The 19,365-nt window shown below is 32.9% G+C and overlaps 2 protein-coding genes across 3 annotated transcripts in view; one reads left to right on the forward strand and one right to left on the reverse strand.

Annotated features, from left to right (window-relative positions):
- The first annotated feature begins 346 nt into the window (after positions 1–346).
- Positions 347–5,556, forward strand: LOC127719132 (macrophage mannose receptor 1-like). The gene is made up of 5 exons (XM_052225157.1): positions 347–454; positions 610–692; positions 1,613–1,700; positions 3,231–3,454; positions 4,999–5,556. The coding sequence occupies exons 1-5, from the start codon at positions 382–384 to the stop codon at positions 5,554–5,556; spliced, it is 1,026 nt and encodes a 341-aa protein (XP_052081117.1). The 5' UTR covers positions 347–381.
- Positions 5,557–10,198: 4,642 nt separating this feature from the next.
- Positions 10,199–19,365, reverse strand: part of LOC127718961 (uncharacterized) — a 43,964-nt gene continuing 34,797 nt past the window's right edge. The window contains exons 5-6 of one of the 2 annotated variants that reach the window (XM_052225030.1): positions 14,560–16,615; positions 10,199–14,457 (exon numbers count right to left, since the gene is read on the reverse strand). In XM_052225030.1, coding sequence (XP_052080990.1) covers positions 13,569–14,457; positions 14,560–16,615 — 2,945 coding nt within the window. In that variant the 3' untranslated portion in view covers positions 10,199–13,568. Of the gene's footprint in view, positions 16,616–19,365 lie in introns of both variants that reach the window. The other variant, XM_052225029.1, reaches the window with a different exon arrangement.

The raw sequence follows: 19,365 nt of genomic DNA on the forward strand, positions 1-19,365 counted from the left end.
AACAATATAATTACATTTATTCTATTACACATCAAATTCCATGGTGCTGATACAAGTTTGAGGAGAGTGCGTTCCGGATAAATCCGGTTGAAACGCCCTTTTATCGGAAAAATAAAGTATGACCATAAAAATCTGTTACAAAACAAGAAAATATACCACAACCTTTACACTTAATTAATCTTGTTGATTTTTGATGAATTTTTTATGCTTTGATCTGTTTTACTACCGACATAATTAAATGATGTTTGACATCAGTTTAGGCGATTATTTCTGCTTCTTATAAATTGTTATTACACTTATTTGAAAAGATTTTCATGATACTTTAAAGTATATAAACACGTAATAGTAATTATTCCAATACACTCCATCGTTTCTACCAAGATGTTGTTGAGAGTACTTGCTTTAATAAGCACAGTCCTGGTTTTGAGTAGTGCCACTTACTACAAGCCACCCCGTAAGTAATGATTTTTTTATAGTTTTTATTTTCTTTCTTTTTTCCTTTTTTCTTATTTTTTCTTTTTTTTTCTCTTTTTTACTCTCTTTTCTTCTAAAAAAAAACTTATCCCGTATTTTGGTTTTTATTTTTTAGATATTTGTATGTTTTTTTAGGAAGATGTCCTAGTGGCTGGTATCTTCATGGAAGAAGTTGTTATTTTTTCTGTCGCACGCAAGTTAATCAGAAAACTGCCTCAGTAAGTTAATTTATGTATTGCACTTAAAGTATAACATTTTAAAATATGATGTTGAGGGTTAGGTAAGAGTCTATTACAAATCCACCATTGCGTGATGCCATATTACTTGACATCACTTATCAACGTGTTTTATAAGAGTAACATGGCGGGTGTCGTATGTGAAGCAGAATATGTGTACTCTTCGAGAGCATCTTAGATCACACCCCAATTTTTGGTAGGATTCGTGTTGCTCAGTGTTTAGTTTTCTATGTAGTGTTCTGAGAACATGCTTGTCATTTCGTTGCTTTGCGTTTTCTGCCATGCGTTGTCGGTTTTTTATTCGACTTGTGAGTTTTCAGAGTGAAACGATTTAATGCAGGAGAAATTGGTCGTGTTAAAAGCTTACGAATTAATTTTTGTGACAAATAAGATTATATGTATATATATTTTTTTAATAAATCATTGTTATTTGGAAAAGCAAAATTTAAATATAGATTTTTTTAACCTTTGAATTTTAGTTGTTAGGTTGCCTGTCTATTCGAATTTAATCGGTCTTTCCTATGATGGTGAAAAGAGTAGGAAGATACCAAAGGGAGGTAAAAGTCGAAACCCAAACAATACCGTCCACAAAACACTAGATAAAACCCATGAGTGATCAACAATAACCCCACCAAAATGCAGGGGTGATCATCAGGTGCTCAGGAATGGTTTCTCGCATGTTGGTATTTGATGAACAGGCACTCAAGATATTTTCTGGTTTGGCTTTTGTACCCTTTGTGACAAGATCTACAGTATTCAGCAATATCATGTTTTAATTTTGGCCAAAATACAGGAAAACCATGACATTGTAGGTTTTAATAAAAACAATAAAACATACAACAGACTTGAACGATCCAAACATATCGCATTTTATTCGCACAAAATTTGTCTTGGAATTTCAGGATATTTGCGAGAAAAAGGGAGGTTACCTGGCAAGAATAGACAATATTGCAGAGGACAACTTCCTGAAACAGCAGGCAAAATCTCTCAGTGAGTCGAATAGTTATAACCATATGTATTTCCTATGATTTATTTTCTCTGCCTTCAGTTCACAGAAACAAAATTTTCCAGTCTGAAAACGGAAAGGAAATTATTTACAAAAATAAATGTATTAATGAATTATCTCAAATTAGAAATATCGTAAAAAGATCCTTTTCACAGGGCAGTATAAATAAACGTATGCAAAATTTCAAAATCTGGTTAAAGACCACGTGTCCAAAAAAAAACTACCAAGGACTTTGTATTATGAATGGAAATTTTTCTTATTATTGAAAAACAGTATATAAAGAGAAGTGCATAAACCGGAGGCTTTTCTTATTTATTGAACTACACATGTAGTCTATCAACATTTGGCCGCGCCTGTCAAATGAAAAGCATAGGATGGAAGGAGCTTAAACAAGTGCACAAAATTTGTTATTAGCTGTTTGACTTCGCCTCCTCGGACTAAGAAAACACGAAATGATAAAATCAAATGTAATACCAATGCCAAATCTAAGCAAAATGTACACACAACAGATTTGAATCATTAATTGAGAGGCCTACAAAAAGGAACGAAGAGACGTTTACAGTTTATCTTACGAGAAGTACAAATAAACCGTTGAAATTTCGTTATCGAATTAAGATCACAAACAGAATATTTTACTTTCACAGTTTTCCTAACAAGAAGTACAAACAATGTAAAAACAAACAGTTGAAAATTCATCATCTGAATAAAATGCACAAACAGCAAACTTTATTTTCACACTTTTCCTTACAAGAAGTATAAAGCAACCGATGACAATTCATTATTTGAATAAAAATCACAAACTGCAACTTTTACTTTAACAGTTATTCTTACAAATAAGAAGAATAAACAAACCGTTGACAATTCATTATTTGAATGAAAATCACTAACAGCGAATTTTAGACAAGAAGAATTATAAACAAACCGTTAAAATTCAGCATCTGAATAAAAATCACAAACAGGAAACTTTGCTTTCACAGTTGTTTTCCTTACAAGAAGTATAAACAAACCGTTGAAATTTCATCATCTAACCAAAAGATCACACAGTAGCTGTTTTTGATCAATTGGATAACCCGGCCTTCCTCTTAAGGTTCACACGAACTAGACTTTCTTACCCAGCACTTTTGATGGTCAAGAATTAACTAATCCAAATTATGGACATAAACAATTTAAGGTCATTCTAATTTTAGGGTCGAAAAATAAAAAGTACAAAGCTAGTTCTCTGTTATAAAAATCAGATGTTATACTCTCTGAGGTTTATTTTTTCTACCCCAGGATTAGTCCAAATAATTATGACGTCTTGCAAGGCTATTTTACGTCATAATTATTTGGACTCCCCCAGGATTAGATTACCTTAGCTGTAGTTGGCAAAACCTTTCGGAATTTCAAGCCTTGCATCTATGATTAGTTTGTTTATGACACTTGTGTGCGTATATTCCAGTTGAACGATACGAGATCATTGCAACCAATGTTATAAAACAATATTGAAAATATTTTATATCATCTTTTATCTGTAGGTATTGCCGGAAAAGGAAGCTATTGGATTTCACCGGTATGTAAGAAACGAGTTTATCAATACAAATGCTCATGGAAACATGAATCTAATAATAAGGCCGTGACCTATGAAGGATGGTACAGCTATGAACCAAACAGTAACCAGAAATGTGCAGTACTGTATTGTGGGTACAGATACTCTTGGAATGATTTCAACTGTAATGATAAAGCTTACTACATCTGTGAAGTGAGTATTTTTAACTAACTATTAAATTTCAAACGTTGTATTGAATTTGTAGTTCATTGTGAACTGGTAAATAAATGTTTGTGCACTGGTGATGTGTATAAAGCAAAAAACATAGAAACATCATTAATTTAAGTTTGTTTTCCCCAGTCAATTATGTTTTTTGTTGAAATTGTTTTCTGTTTTTACCAAGAAAATCATATTTTATGTTGAAAATGGTTTTTTTTTACCTAATCAATCATGTTTTATGTTGAAAATGTTTGTTTTACCAAATCGATCAGGTTTATGTTGAAAATCATTTGGATAAACCCAGCCAATCAGAATCTATGTCACCACTCCGGACTGACGTCCCACAGTCCAAGCAAGTCATAAAAAGGTCTTCAAATGTCAGAAAAAACTTAAACCTAATAAACCGGACCTTATCACGAAAAATTTACGTTGACCACTGTTATAAAGTCATGGCCAGGTAATCCCTGAAATACTACTTTTTGTTTATAAATGGTAGATATGAGTGTCTGGGAGCACATGCCATAGTTGGTATTTATTGGGCTATCGTCAATGGTCATATTATCAATTTATGAATGGATTTGGTTTTGTTTCAACACTGTGTATCATCACCTCCGGATATAGGTATCCCCGATGCGACGGAAAAACAAATGGGAAGTCAGGTTAGGTTAAATTCGGGGAAAAGAATAGATACTTGTTGCTATCATTGTTTCTTTACTTTGGGGTACTTGCATATCCGGTGGTGATTCTACATAGTTTTCTAATCCGACATTATATGAAAACAAATATGAAGTAAATCCGATCAATTTTAGTTGAATACAATTGCACATACTTCCTATGTTCTTTTGCAAAGATATGAATGCTTACAATATTTGATACTGTTTGTTATTGTTAATTCAAATTTGCTGCTGGTACAGTTCCGTCTGAAAAATGTGAAACATAAAATTGAGAATGAAAATGGGGAATGTGTCAAAGAGACAACAACCCGACCATAGAGCAGACAACCTTTTTTTTCTTGATATATCAATGATTTTAATCAAATGATGCCTATTTTGTTATAGTCGAGTTTTTTTAGGGTTAAATAACATTTAAAAATGTTTGGTGTTGTTAACTACACAAGCATCACACATTTTGGCACTCCGAGGCGGGTGGGGAGCAAGAAGGTGAACTGTGGTTTATTTTTATCAATAGTACCGCTTAAGTCGACGCTAGGGGCCGTCTTGACCTTGTTGTAGGGTATGAATGATTCCTTCATTGTTGAAGACCCTACATCAACTGTCAAGATGAAGAACAGGAATAAAAGCCCTGTTCATTGATAATTTTCTATGTTTTCTATGTATTGTGTGCGATTTTGTCCCATGTACATTTACTCCATATCCTTTCATTTTCTATAGTTATTGAATAGATGTTATAAATGTTTTTGGTCATCTTAGCCAAAACAATTATGCATTTTGCATGTAATTTTCCAACAGAAATACACATTATACATGTTACTTTAATGTTGAAATTCAACAAATGTATTTTTCTTTCAATTTTAATAGAAACAAGTACCATCTCCAGTAATTCCGCGGCCGATCCCTCGACCTCTTCCGAGACCTTATCAAAAACCACTTATTAAACCTAGACCAAAGAGTTATCCCGACTCTGACTCGTCAGATTCATCTGAAAAGAAAGGACCAAAGAAGTACAGAAAATCGGGCAAAAAAAGCAGTAGCAGCTCAAGTGATGAAAAGAAGAAAATAAAATCATATAGAAAAAAATCTGGCAGCGGTGGAAACTCCAAAACAAGATACAACAAAAAATCGAGCGGTAGCAGCTCAAGTGAAGAAAAGAAGAAATTAAAATCATACAGAAAAATATCTGGAAGTGGTGGAAACTACAAAGATGGAAATACCATAACAAGATATAACAAAAAATCTAGCGGTTCTAACAGCAGCGAAAAATGGGGTGGAGGCAAAAGTAAAAGAAGATACAACAAAAAATCAAGCAGCAGCAGTTCCAGTAGTGATGAAAAGAGTGGCGGGAAAAAGTCGTATTCAAAGAAAATACCGTCTCCACCTCAACCACAACCTCGTCCTCTTCCTCCAAAACGATATTAGATGTATAGTATATAGCAAAGTGTAGACAGAGATAAAATTCACTAGCATTAAAGATTAAAATTAGATTTAAGTTCTCTCTTTTGTTTTTAAAGAGAATGTACTCAAGAGTTCTACCATACTAGAAGAGATCTTATACATTGTATGCACTATTAATAATTAAGTATTAGAAATTAATAAAATGTTCTATTTTAATACAGTTTTGTAATATTTTTTTTAGATAAAATAAAAACTTCATAAAACAATTTATGTACAACACTGCACGTTTAGCCTTAGGTGATAAATGTGTACGGTATTGAATGTACGTTTTGTAGACTGATCTATGTCGGAGAAACACAGAAAGACTTATGGAAATAATCAAATGATCATCAATCTTAAAATAGAACTTAAATATTTCAATTTTCAGATATATTAATGATGTCCTGTCACTGAATATATTTTAGTGACTGATTGCATCTCATATATTCCAGTTAACTTGAGATCAATGATACATCCGAAACTAGAAGGTCTGTTTCATATCTCGAACTTTTATTGATTTCAAACTTATATTTTGTACAAATGAAATAATTTCAATTTGCTTATTGTCAACTTTTATTTTTTAGCAGTAATATAACTCGAATAATTCTGCGCCCTTTAGCGGCCTTTAGCCTATACTATCGAGGCTAATGTAGCAATCGGAGATTAGTCGGAGATCGGCGGAATACTAGTAACGACTGACATTATTTGGGTTAGCAGTACCTGTTGTGAAGTCCATATCTCGGGCGTATTGCGTTTCCGCTAATTTTTCAAAGTTCCAATACCAAGTTTCCGAAATCTTTAAGTATACGTTTCCAGAATTTGTATTTATTACTTTTCCGGAGATTTACTTGGAATTAAATCATAAATATTTGAATATATGTTAGATAATTATTTATTTTACACTTTTATACAAAAACGTTTCTGATATTAAATCTACAATATATAAGATATAACCAGTTGACTACGACTACAAGGACAAAGATTCGGATTTTGGAAAAAATGGCTGACACATTTCTTTGGTTTGGCTTACTTGCCAAACAATAATATTGAAGAATGGTTTGTAGAATTAATAGCAGACGCTCCATCTGACGATAAATGCATGAAGTTTGCAGATTACATATTGGAATTTTATATAGATGGCAATTCGATATTTCCACCAACCAATGGTTCCGAGTATTTTAATTTCCACTTAAACGAGCAGTTTTACGCTAGCCATCCTAACCTTTTAGTCTTTGTCGATGTGCTTTCAAAACTGCAAACATCATCGTAAAGATGAGAACTTTATCTATTAAAGCACCCGTTCGAAAATATGAAAAGGAGAAGATGGACTTCCTTGTTGAAAAAAAAAACACAAAACTTTTAAATGGTGAATGTACTACTGTGGACTTTCTACGACGTGTTGGCTACAATTTTATTATGACTTTGCTTTCGTTCAACAGGTATTCCTTAATTATTTTCCCGGAAAAGTAACAATTTTTTTTTCAGGAATCGTAACTATTTTCCCGCAAAAGTAAGGTATTTCTTTCCGGAAACGTGAACTTTTTTTCCCGGAAACTTCATCTTTTTTTCCTGGAAAAGTAATGCCAATTTCCGGAAACGTAAAACACCGCATATCTCAGATACTATAGGAAGTAGGTCTTCTATATTTGGTGTATTTGCATGATTGTAAGGTTTACATGTCCATCTGTCAGGTGTTACTTGACCGTGATCTCATTTTCATGGTTCAGTGGTTAAAGTTAAGATTTTGTGTTTGGTCTGTTTTTCTGGTACTGTATGCAATAGGTCAACTATATTTGGTGTAAGAAAATATTTAACGATGTACATTTCAGTCTGGCATGGTTTATTTGACATTGACTTCAATTTTACGGTTCATTGACCAATGTAATGTTTTGATTTTTTGGTCCGTTTTTCTAATACTATAAGCAATAGGTCAACTATATTTGGTGAATGGAATGATTTTAAGGTTTTGTCTGTCTGGCTTTTATCATCTGACCATGACCTATTTTTCATGATTTATTGGTCGATATTAAGTTTTCCTGGTTAAGTTTGGTTCTTAGATACTATACGGAATAGGTCAACTATATTAAAAGCATGTAATGAATGTAAGATGTACATGTCTTGCAGGGTTCATCTTACTGTGGATTCATTTATTTTCGTGGCTACCAATTTTCGTGGATTCCGATGATGAAGACTTGCATTTTCGTAGATATTGAATTTCGTGGCTTTGCATGGCAAAGTTTGAATATATTCTTTTAGAAAATATGTTATTCGTTGAACATTCAAATTCGTGGTTCCCCAGTACCAACGAAATCCACGACACTTAGTATCCAACGAATTTTAATGAATCCACAGTGCCTTGACCTCATTTTCATGGTTCGTTTATAAGTTTTCCTGGTTAAGTTTGTTTCTACGATATGCAGTAGGTCAACTATTTTTAATGCATATTTAGTGTATTCAATGATTATAAAGTGTACACGTATTTCCAGTTTGGTTTAATTGACCTTGACCTCATTTTCTTGGATCATGTTAAGTTTATGTGAAAGTTGTAGTAAAAAGATATAGGAAGATGTGGTATGAGTGCCAATAAGACAACTCTCCATCCAAGTCACAATTTATAAAAGTAAACCATACAGCAAACTATACAGGGCTCCAAAAAATTACTAGTGTAAAACCATTCAAACGGGAAAATCTTTATATTTAGGACTATCAACATAATATCAATGGTTAGTAAAGAAGGCGAGATATTTCAGCGTGTGCACCCTTGTTCATTCCCATTTTGGACGGCTATGTTCCTTTGACCCCTTCTAATGGTGTCATTTTGTATATTTCACAACTCGTATGCATAGGGTTGAGCGCTCAAAACATGTTAACCCGTCATATTAATAAGGTGCCTGTTCAAAGTCAAAAGTCTGTTATTTAGTGGTTGTCGTAAGTCCTTGGCTGTAATATTTGTTTTTCATATGTTAAATTGTTATAAATTATGCTATTCGTTTTCTCATTTGAATTGTTTCACATTTTTCATGTTTTATAGCTGACTATACGGTATGGGTTTCACTATTGTAGTCCGTATGATGACCTATACTTGCTAACATCAACGTCATGTGAACTGTGGTGGACAGTTGTCTCATTGGCAATCATACCAAATCTCCTTCTTTTTCTACAATTAGTTTTATTGTGTCTGTGTCTCAACTCACTATTGACATTTTTTTCACTGTATTAGAACTTTAGATAGTCGTCTGATCTGTAAATATACCAATTGTGTTCTATTCCCAATGGTGCAATTTCACTGAGTTCGCATTCGAGTGGTGAGTTTTGCATGCATAGAAGGAGCCGCTTACCCTGCAAACGGACCCGGTATCGCTTCTTTTGGAGGTCATATGATTCCCTCATTTTTTGTTAGCTACCTGTATTTGTTTCTTCTAAACCGATTAGTACATCGATAACCTTATGTTGTCTATATCTCTTTATCAAATACACGGTGCATAGTTTCTACGAAAAGTACATAAAAGAGTACAAATTATCTCCCTGTAAGTCGTCAAAAAAGAGTAAGAAGATACCTAGGGATAATTCGAAAATCCTCAGTCCAATATTTACAGAAAACACCATGGCCAAAAATAAAAACGACGAAAGTACTAACAACAATGACAAACTCTACGTAGAAAACTAAAGACTGCGCAAACGAACACAACCAAAAACCGGGGATGAACTCAACTGCTCTTGTCATAATAATTAGTACTTGACCTGCTGATAATTTTTACCACTTGTCAGTTTTACTCTTGCAATTTACCCCTATGTTCAATTTAAGGGGCAACAACGGCCATGAAAAATTTCGCCTAGTAGCTTCAGGGATTTGAATTATTTAACGTGCATGACAACGACGACGAACGCCAAGTGGTGACAAAAGTTCATATGGGTCTTTTGACATGGTGCATTCCGTACCTGTTGAACAACTTCAACTTCGCCTTATCCTTCTTATCCTTATTCACATTTCCCAATTCAGGAAACTTATTTAACAGTGGCTAATCGCGTTGTTCTCTATTTAGGAAATACTATCCTTTTGTAAAACATAACATCTACTTATCCTATGTCATTGCCAATTCAGGACTTTTCGGTCAGTAATTGTCCATTTTTGTATCTTACTTTTTTAAAATTTCAGAAATACCCCTAAAATCAGTGTCAGATCTCTTATAGAAAAGATAACTTTATGCTTCCACACGCTGTCGTTTTTTGTATCCCTGATGAAGAACATTTCAGAAGCAAGTTATGTGCATTGAAATACATGTCTTTCAGTGAGTTCAGCCCCGCTTTTTGGTGAGGATAATCGTGTTTTTTCTCTCGCGTTTTTTTGCCAAGGTTTTGTTATTTTTACTTCCACATATGATTATTGAATGTCTCCTTAGTTTCTTTCACCTCTATTTTTGTATTCGATTTCTAGATTCAAATATTTTGGACGACGAATAATTTGACGATCTTATATTATTGGCAATTGTGTGTCACACACTAAATGAAAGGCTATGAACATTTTTTTTTGTATTGCTGTCTTATTGATTTAACCTTCATTTTGTTTTACCTATCAACCGTTCAAACATGTACTAAACTGTTTGGAAAATACAATAAAAATAAGCGATATAGTTATATATTTATTCAATAATTCCCTCCACCATCTATGCTAGTATTATCATAAAAGTATTAATAATAAAAATACTAAATCTAACTCATTATTACACATCAGAACTAAGATTTGAGGCGATCAATGTTGAAAAAAAAAAAAAAAAAAATACAATGAATGTTAACTTAGCATGAATATATGTACATAATACATCTTATAATGATATCAATGGTATATCCACCAGTTTAGGCCTTTACTTAGTTCGATTGTTATCATTTTATACTGCTAGACGAGCGGCCAAATTTTAAGTTTAAAATTGCCAAACGGGTATACTCGTGACTTAACTTTTTTATTTAAAATTTAGTTTGAAATATACATTTTGGAGAAATTGAAAGACTGCAAACACAATTTTATTTTATCTATACAAAATTAGGAAGATTCGTACACCAATATGTCAGTGCAATTAAGGCTTTTTCATTCAATTATATGAATACCTCGAATGTGCCTATTTTGTAATAACATGAGCCACACGAATGGTGCCACATGTGAAGCGGGATCTGCTTATCTTTTTTCAGCATCTGGAACCATTCTCGGGTTATTGCAGAGTTCTTTTTGGTAATGGTTCCAGATGCTGAAAAAAGATAAGTAAATTTTTGTTATTCTGTGCTTTGAAGACTGTTATTGTTCTGTAACTTTCGTCTTTCATTTTTGTCATGGCGTTATCAGTTTGACTTTGACTAATAAGTTTAAATATCCCTTCAGCATGTTCAGTACCCTCCGCCTCTCATTTGAATACCATAGCAGAAATATTACATAATTTTTTCTCTCTCTTTTGTCACTGTGTTAAAGACCCCTGGGTGGCATTTGGCTGTTTTCTGCTCTTTTGTCGGGTTGTTGTCTCTTTGACACACTCCCCGTTTGCATTGTTTTATTATATAAAAATCAGAAGATGTGGTATGATTGCTAATGAGACAGTAGAATTATACAATTCTTTGTCATGAATACAGTGTTCACATAAATGCTTTCAATTGTCATCCTTAAGTATTGGTATTTAACAATATTTACAAGTGTTAAACATTTGACTTGCGTCTTAAATGAACCCAATATTGTCGCCAAATGGATCAATTTCAAGATAATGATTTAGCTGTACTAGAGTTTTACTTTGAATCTAAATAAGTTATATCAATCAATGTATTAGTAGAAATCATGACAATGAACACGAATTTAAATGTTTAAGAAAGTAATCATTTTCTATAGAGTTGTATGCAGGTTTCGACCACACCACGAAATATTTATTGACTTCATGAAAATTGATACCAACTTAAAAGGATGCATCCACCATAAGATAAGACAGTGTATAAGAAGAAATCATGGCCATCAATTAATATAAGACAGTGTAATTAATCAAATTATCAAAGATACATATCACAAGATAAATTATCAATTATTGTTCTTTGGGTAATATCTTAAAGGTTTACTGTGGTATACAAACATGGTCGGTCATATGTCCTTTAATGTCTGGTTGGAAAGGATGTAGAAAGTTCCTTCTTTTGAAGGTGTGGGAAATATTAGTATGCGACTATCCTAATGAGAATGGTGGTGATAATTCAAATCTATCATACTGAGAGATCACCACGTTCTCTGCAGGGAAAAAATCCTTGTATTTTTAATTATAACAATTCATTTGTAACTTCATAATGACACTGTGTTATCAGAGAAGCCACATAAGTATTTCAAAGATCCGAAATAGATCCATCAGCCATCCTAACTTAGGGGAAAATGCCAACATGCACACACATATTATTTCATATCAATTGTGACATTAAACTTGATTATATACATGTATAATGTTTCTATAAAATATCAGATTAAAAATTAAAAAAACAATAATTGGGTTAAATAACATGATTAACTACAAATGCAATAAGTGAAATGTTTTCCCAGAAAAGTAAGTGCAAAGTATTTTTTTTTCTTTCTAGAATATGAACAATTTTCCAACAAAATCAAGGATAAACAAGGCAATGAATAAAAAAATAGGTAACAATAAGTTCTAATCTATATCTAAATCATTGAAACACACAAAAATAAGATTAAGGGTTATCTAATTATATTCAACAATTATAATAAACACTGTACAACTATAAATCTTTATGATCAATTTTGAAACATCTATGATAACGGACAAAGTCTTTGTTTTATAAGCAACCATATAAGTATATGATAAATCTCATAATTCAATCAAGGGTGAATCCACCAGTTTTGACCCAAGAAAATTTTCGTACATGAAACCGACATTATGATGGTGCAATTTAGGCTTTTTCATATTGTAGGCTAAAATTGATTTATCAGTGCACGAGTTTGACCTTGTCGTATATTTTGCCAGCCAATCGACCCGTTAAAGCAAACCAAAATCTAAAGCATGATCATACAACGTGAGCATCATCTTTTGTCAAATTGTTAAACAACTACTAAAATTATTTTGCTGACGTCTCCTAGATATATCTTTATTTTTGTTTACATTTTAAAGTCATCTGAGTTATATGTCGGATGTATGTTTGCATAGTTGTAGCTTCTGAATCCCAATTATTGTCACATTTACCTATCGTGTCTGTTTAGATCGCTAACCCAACTTTATTAACATAACGGATTTATGAACAACTTTTAACTGTCAATGACAGTCATACAAGTGGGAGGTTTAGCTAGCTTCAAAAACAAGTTTAACCCACCATTTTTGTCATAGAATGCCTGTACCAAGATGGGAATATGACATTTGTTTTCCATCTGTTCCGTTGTGTGATAAAGTCCAACATTCGATTATAAATTTCTGTAATAAAAAGTATATTATACAAAAAAAGCAGATAAAAGGGTATAACACCAAAAAAGAAAAACATACAGATTAAATACACTGACCAATTACACACACTCTAAACACTACTGACAAATGCATTTACTCCATGCACACACTAGCTAAAAAGCATACACTTTATACATATACAGAACTGTTTTTTACACTCTTTATTCATACTCATATTTAATTGCATCAATTTCATATATATATATATATATATATACTGACATGTTTCATAAACGAATAACATACAGACACTTTTTTCTAATGAAGTTAACAATACAGATAAAATAACTTGTTTTAGTCACAACTCTAAGCTGTTATCAAAATTGGAAATTTGACTCGAAATATGATAAATTTCCATCCACTGTGCCTTAGGGGCAATATCAAGTGTTGACTGACGTTTTTTATTACACAATCTATCTTCTAGATTCGTAGCAAGCATTAGCTGGTCAGTTTCAAAATATCGCAAATATTACTTCTCATTTCGAAAAGAGTTATCCAGTTCAAAAGAAGCAAGTTGCATCTCAACATCAGCTTTCAGTGTTGTACATACTTGTCAAAATCGTTCTGTATTAATAGTGCCACTATATTTTGATGTCCGCTTTCAGAGGCCACATACAATAGCGACCTCCGGCTCCACCTGTCACAATACATAGAGACATCAACAGTGTTTTGCAGTAACAGTTTCACTATATTTATATGTCCTCTTTCACAGGCCACATACATTGACAACTTTTTCTCGTAGTCACATGCATATACATCAGCATTGTTCTGAAGTAACAGTTTCACTATATATGTATACCCGGCTTCACAGGCCACATATAATGGCGACTTCTCCTTGTAATTACTCTTAGAGATATCAGCATTGTTCTGCAGTAACAGTTCAACAATATCTGCATGTCCTTTTTCACAGGCAACATACAATGGCGACTTTTCCTCGTAATTACTCTTAGAGATATCGGCATTATTCTGCAACAACAGTTCAAGTATATCGGTATGTCCTCCTTCACAGGCCACAAACAAAGGCGACTTTTCCTCGTAATTCCACCTTGAAATATCAGCCTTATAATGTAGCAGCAATTTTACTATATCTATGTGTCCTCCTTCACATGCCGCAAACAATGATAATTTTTCCTCATCGTCAGACTGCGAGACATCAGCATTTTTTTGCAATAACAGTTCCACTATATATGTATGTCCTCCTTCACAGGTCATATGTAATGGCGACTTTTTCTGGTCATCACATTTAGATATATCAGCATTGTTCTGCAGTAGCAGTTTCACTATATCTTTATGTCCACCTTCACAGGCCACAAACAATGGCGACTTTTCCTCGTAATTACACTTAGAGATATCAGCATTGTTCTGCAGTAACAGTTCTACTATAATTGTATGTCCTCCTTCACATGCCACAAACAATGGCGACCTTTCCTCGTAATTACTCTTAGAGATATCAACTTTGTTCTGCTGCAGTAACAGTTCAACTATAAGTCTATGTCCTCCTTCACATGCCACATACAATGGTGACTTTTCCTCGTAATTACACTTTGAGACATCAGCATTGTTCTGCAGTAACAGTTCCACAATATCTGCATGTCCTCCTTCACAGGCAACATACAATGGCGACTTTTCCTCGTTATTACACTTAGAGATATCAGCATTGTTCTGCAGTAACAGTTCCACAATATTTGCATGTCCTTTTTCACAGGCAACATACAATGGCGACTTTTCTTCGTTATTACATTTAGAGATATCAGCATTGTTCTGCAGTAACAGTTCAACTATATCTATACGTCCTCCTACACATGCCACAAACAATGGCGACCTTTCTTCGTAATTACACTTAAATATATCAACCTTATAATTAAGCAACATTTCGACTATATCTTTGTGTCCTCCTTCACAGGCTACATACAAAGGCGACTTTTCGTCGTTATCACACTGCAAGACATTAGCATCGTTTTGCAGAAACAGTTCCACTGTTGTTTGATGTCCTCCTTTACAAGCCACATACAATGGGGATTCTTTGTCATAATTACAATGTAACACATCAGCATTCTTCTCTAGTAACAGTTTTACAACATTAATGTTCCCGCCTTCGGCAGCTCTATATAAAGATGTTCTGCCTCTCCCATCTTCGTTTTCCACATTACTTTTAATGATAGCAATCAGAAAGTGAACTATATCAGAGTAACCACCAGATGCTGATTCTATCAAAGGTGTCGTGCGAAATGTTTCATAATAATCAACTCCTTTTGTTTCGCAACCTTCAGTATCCAATGTCCTTAGTAATGTTATTGCTTTATTATTTCTTCCAAAAAAGCCTATTAACTTATGAATGAATGACTGGTATGTTAACTGTTTATTATGGAATGTACTTGTAATGACATACTCTTTTAAGTCCTTTAGCAATCTTTCAAAATAATTTTCTTCTTTGTCCTCTGATAGTAATATCAGATAATCACTTGCCTTTCCTTTCGAAATAGATTCAAATATAAATTGGTCACGTATAAATATAATAGGAGCATATTTGATAAAACATTCAGTAAGATGCTGTCCACAGATAACAGCTGCCAATTGGTGCATTTTTTCATGTATCATTTTATAATGTGTACCTCTTCGTTTTAAAAAGGTACCATTCAAGGATGAAAAACCAAATCTTAATGATTTTCTGTACATTTCTTTGCTGAAGTCTATGTCAAATTCTTTTAAAATGTCTCTAAGTTTGTCCTTCATATTCTGAGAAGCTAAATATAATTCCATATTCTGAGAAGCTAAATATAATTCCAGCCAATCTATATTGAATCCATTTTCGAAAAGGATACACAGAACAAGAGCACAGAACTGTTCTTTATGTGTATGAACAATGTGGTATACATTCTTTGTAATAGTGTCCACTTGAGCTGTAAATGGTTTGATGACTTCCTCAGATGATTTGTATTCTGAACACTTACAGAACAATGGAAAAAAATCCACTTCCTCCATGACTTGTGTGACATTTATTTTGTCAGTTATGTCATTTGAAAAGTACATATTTGCAATAAACATTTTTTCATCTTTTAGCAGACCCCACTTTTCTGATGATAAATTGCATTCCATTCTTGATAACCATGTGAAAAGTTGCAACTGTGATTCCTTATATATATGCGGTCTACAGGAAACAATTAATTTTGGACCTGATACTTTTGAGACAATGGCATCAGTTTTATTCTTTACACCTTTTTCTGCCATTTCAAAAATTTTCTCTATTTTTGTTGAATAATCTCTCCACATCTGTAATGCCTGCATGTTGATTGTTTCTTTTCCACAGATGTCATCAACAACAAAGGCTTGATTTTTGTTTTCATTATAATAGTTTATAATGTCTGTTGGTCCTGTTAACACAGGTACTATCTCATATTCATATCTGTCACGTAAGTGTAAGGCAGCATGGTGTATATTTGACGATTTGCCACAACCTGAGCTTCCTATCACAACAATACAGTTATTCAAGGGTAGATATTTCAGAATGTGACGTGTTGCTCTGATTTTAACAAAGGTAGTTTGATCTTGCTCCCATTCACTTATTTCTTGATCATGTTGAGCTAAGAAAAGAAATAATAACCACTGATGTTCTGTTTGGTGATCTAATTTGACCATAAACTTAAAATCAATAATCTATTTTTGATTACGAGGAAGACGTGTTGTTTCAATCTAACAAGCATTGGTTCCCTTTTGTAACTGATATATACTGCATTACATGTTATAAAATTGCGTAGTAGTATGCATTCTGACAGAATGAATTTTGATAATTCAAAAACATTTTAAAATAGGTTTAAATTAAATTAGTTTGTGAGAACCTCCTAATGCATGCTAGGCATTATAGCTGCTTTAAAGAGTATACAATAAAATATATGTGCATGCGAGTAGAAGTATTTAAGCCCATTAGATTTTTCTCTACCTGTAACTGTTTGAATGAACAGACAAAATAAGCATTTTACCTCCAATGTTCTATGTTTAGCTATGTCAGTCATGTATGTTTTTTAATGTCAGATTATACGGATATAGTTTGTAAACTAAATACCCAAATGAGTATTTAGACCAAGTGTAGTTTGAAAACGGACCACGATGACAGATGACGACTCACGACAGAAGAAGGACGACAGTCGCTCCTTTTTTAAGGGCTAGTTCAGCTACACACTGTATTTTAGATTTATCAATAGTGTAATGCAGGTGTCAATAAATTTTGGAGGATATCAATCTAAAGGTATATCCGAAAACCACATTAATTTAGGAGTAAAACAGTGACAAAGATGTGTTTTAGTTTGTTTCTGTAATAAACCATGTTTGATTGATGACAGTCACAATTCTCCATGTTGTATGAGCTTTTTTCTACACCAGGTATAATTAATATAAGTCACTTATATTAATTATACCTGGTGTAGAAAAAAGCTCATACAACATGTATAATTAATATAAGTCACTTAGTATCTGAGAGAAATTCATCAACGGTAATGACTGGTTAATTGTCTGATAGTTCCATATCCTATCGTGGCAAGTCTAACGTGTATATTTCAGATTAAGATATGTTAAATAATATGAGCTGACTTTCTCGTTCTTATAAATGCTTCATGCACAACAGCAAAGACACTAACAATAGAAAAAGTGAGAACAATAATCTTCATCAGGTACGATGGTGACGAATGGGTTAAAAAAAAAACCAAAAAACCCCAATCGAACACGAGATTGTAAAAATCAAAAGAAATTAAAACATGACACCCGAATAACATGCATTTACTCAGTAAGTGAACTAAATTGAAGTATGAAATGCAGGTCAAATACTGTATCCAGCCTTCTTTACCCTTGCATGCACCCTTATACTAGATTATATCAGCTCAACGAACATACCAGGCTAATAATTTGGAACACCAGACGAGTTTTATCAGTGACACTCGAAACAAAACAGTTTTAATGCAAATAAGATATAACTAAGTTGAATTGCATTTATTACCGAAAATGCCGAAACGTTGTACCAAATACGGCAATGGCAGTTTAAACCTTAGTATTTTGAATATTTCAACATTTTATCAACAGGTGTAATACCACCATTGATTTTCCCCTATTAGTCTTTGTTAAATTTGCACTTTTCAAAAAATTGTGCAAAATGTATCTTTGTTTCAAATAAAGAAATACTTGGCATTAGTAAAGTTTTATCCTGTTCAGTACTATAGAAAAAATTTCACATAACATGTCATTGCATATAAGAAAATAACCATCACTTGAATTTAACCAATCAAATTTTCCCCCTTTTTTAACCTGTGTACAAGCTTTAGTAACCATGTAACCTCAAGTTTCCAAAATATTCTATAGAAACCCCAAATAAAAAAATAATGGTGCTTTGAAATACTCAAGATATATGTTTATGACCCAGAAATGTTTTACTGCAATGAAATGTAGGATCAATTACCTACAACTGTCAAATTCAAGGGAATATTTTTTTCGACCTATTTTCGTATGCAACCGGATGTGACGTACTATGATTTGAAGAAGACTTTTTTGTTAAATAAACTGAATTTGACTTTTTTCCTTTGTAATACTGGTTATTTCAAGCATTCCTGTCAAGTTTTGTCATAATCAGTACAATAGTTTGAGAAAAATCTAGTATAATGTAAGGCGACATCTACAGCGATTCGAGCAAAATTTCTTCGAAAAATCCAAACCAAGCCGCATCATGATAGAATATAGTGTGGACCAATAAATGATCAAATATTTATCTCATCTGCCTACAAACAGTTGCATATGACACAAAAGATCACTTTAGGATGATAAAAACTACTAATGGACCTCTTTGTCTGCATTATAAGGTCTCTGTTGGTCCATTTATACCTCTCATTTCTTCAAAATTTCTACTTTTTAGGCCAATTAATAAAAATTTTGGGGTAACTTTCACTCATTTATGTTAGAAATGTTATAATAAATGTATTGAAGTATTCAAGCTGAATGAACTATCCGTATAAAAGTTTACTGTCTCCAAGGAGGTTTCAATAAGTACTTACGTAAAACTTAAATTTACGCCGCGTTCCAGAGAGGGACATAAAAAGCTTCTCTTTTGGTGAATAATTTGTTGTTACTGCTTTAAAAATAATTTCATTTACTTAAAACTATATATTTATGAAAGTATTTCTTAGGAAAATTTTTCTAGTATAGCAGAATGTAAGAAATAAGGAGAAAAAGTTCCCCAAAACTCTAAGTATGGCTTGTTCTGTCAACTAATATTCATGGTAAAGTCCTATTTCAAGGGAAATTTTCTAATAACATGTGTTTTGGAGACTCAATCCACTCAGAAAATTTCATT

This window comes from Mytilus californianus, unplaced genomic scaffold (assembly GCF_021869535.1).
Source record: "Mytilus californianus isolate M0D057914Y unplaced genomic scaffold, xbMytCali1.0.p SCAF_10, whole genome shotgun sequence".
NCBI classification, from domain to species: Eukaryota; Metazoa; Mollusca; class Bivalvia; order Mytilida; family Mytilidae; genus Mytilus; species Mytilus californianus.

Coding starts and splice junctions, on each gene's coding strand:
- LOC127719132 (XM_052225157.1), top strand. CDS start 382: ATGTTGTTGAGAGTACTTGCTTTAATAAGCACAGTCCTGGTTTTGAGT. Junction 693..1,612: donor TTAATCAGAAAACTGCCTCA/GTAAGTTAATTT, acceptor TTGGAATTTCAG/GATATTTGCGAGAAAAAGGG. Junction 1,701..3,230: donor ACAGCAGGCAAAATCTCTCA/GTGAGTCGAATA, acceptor TTTTATCTGTAG/GTATTGCCGGAAAAGGAAGC.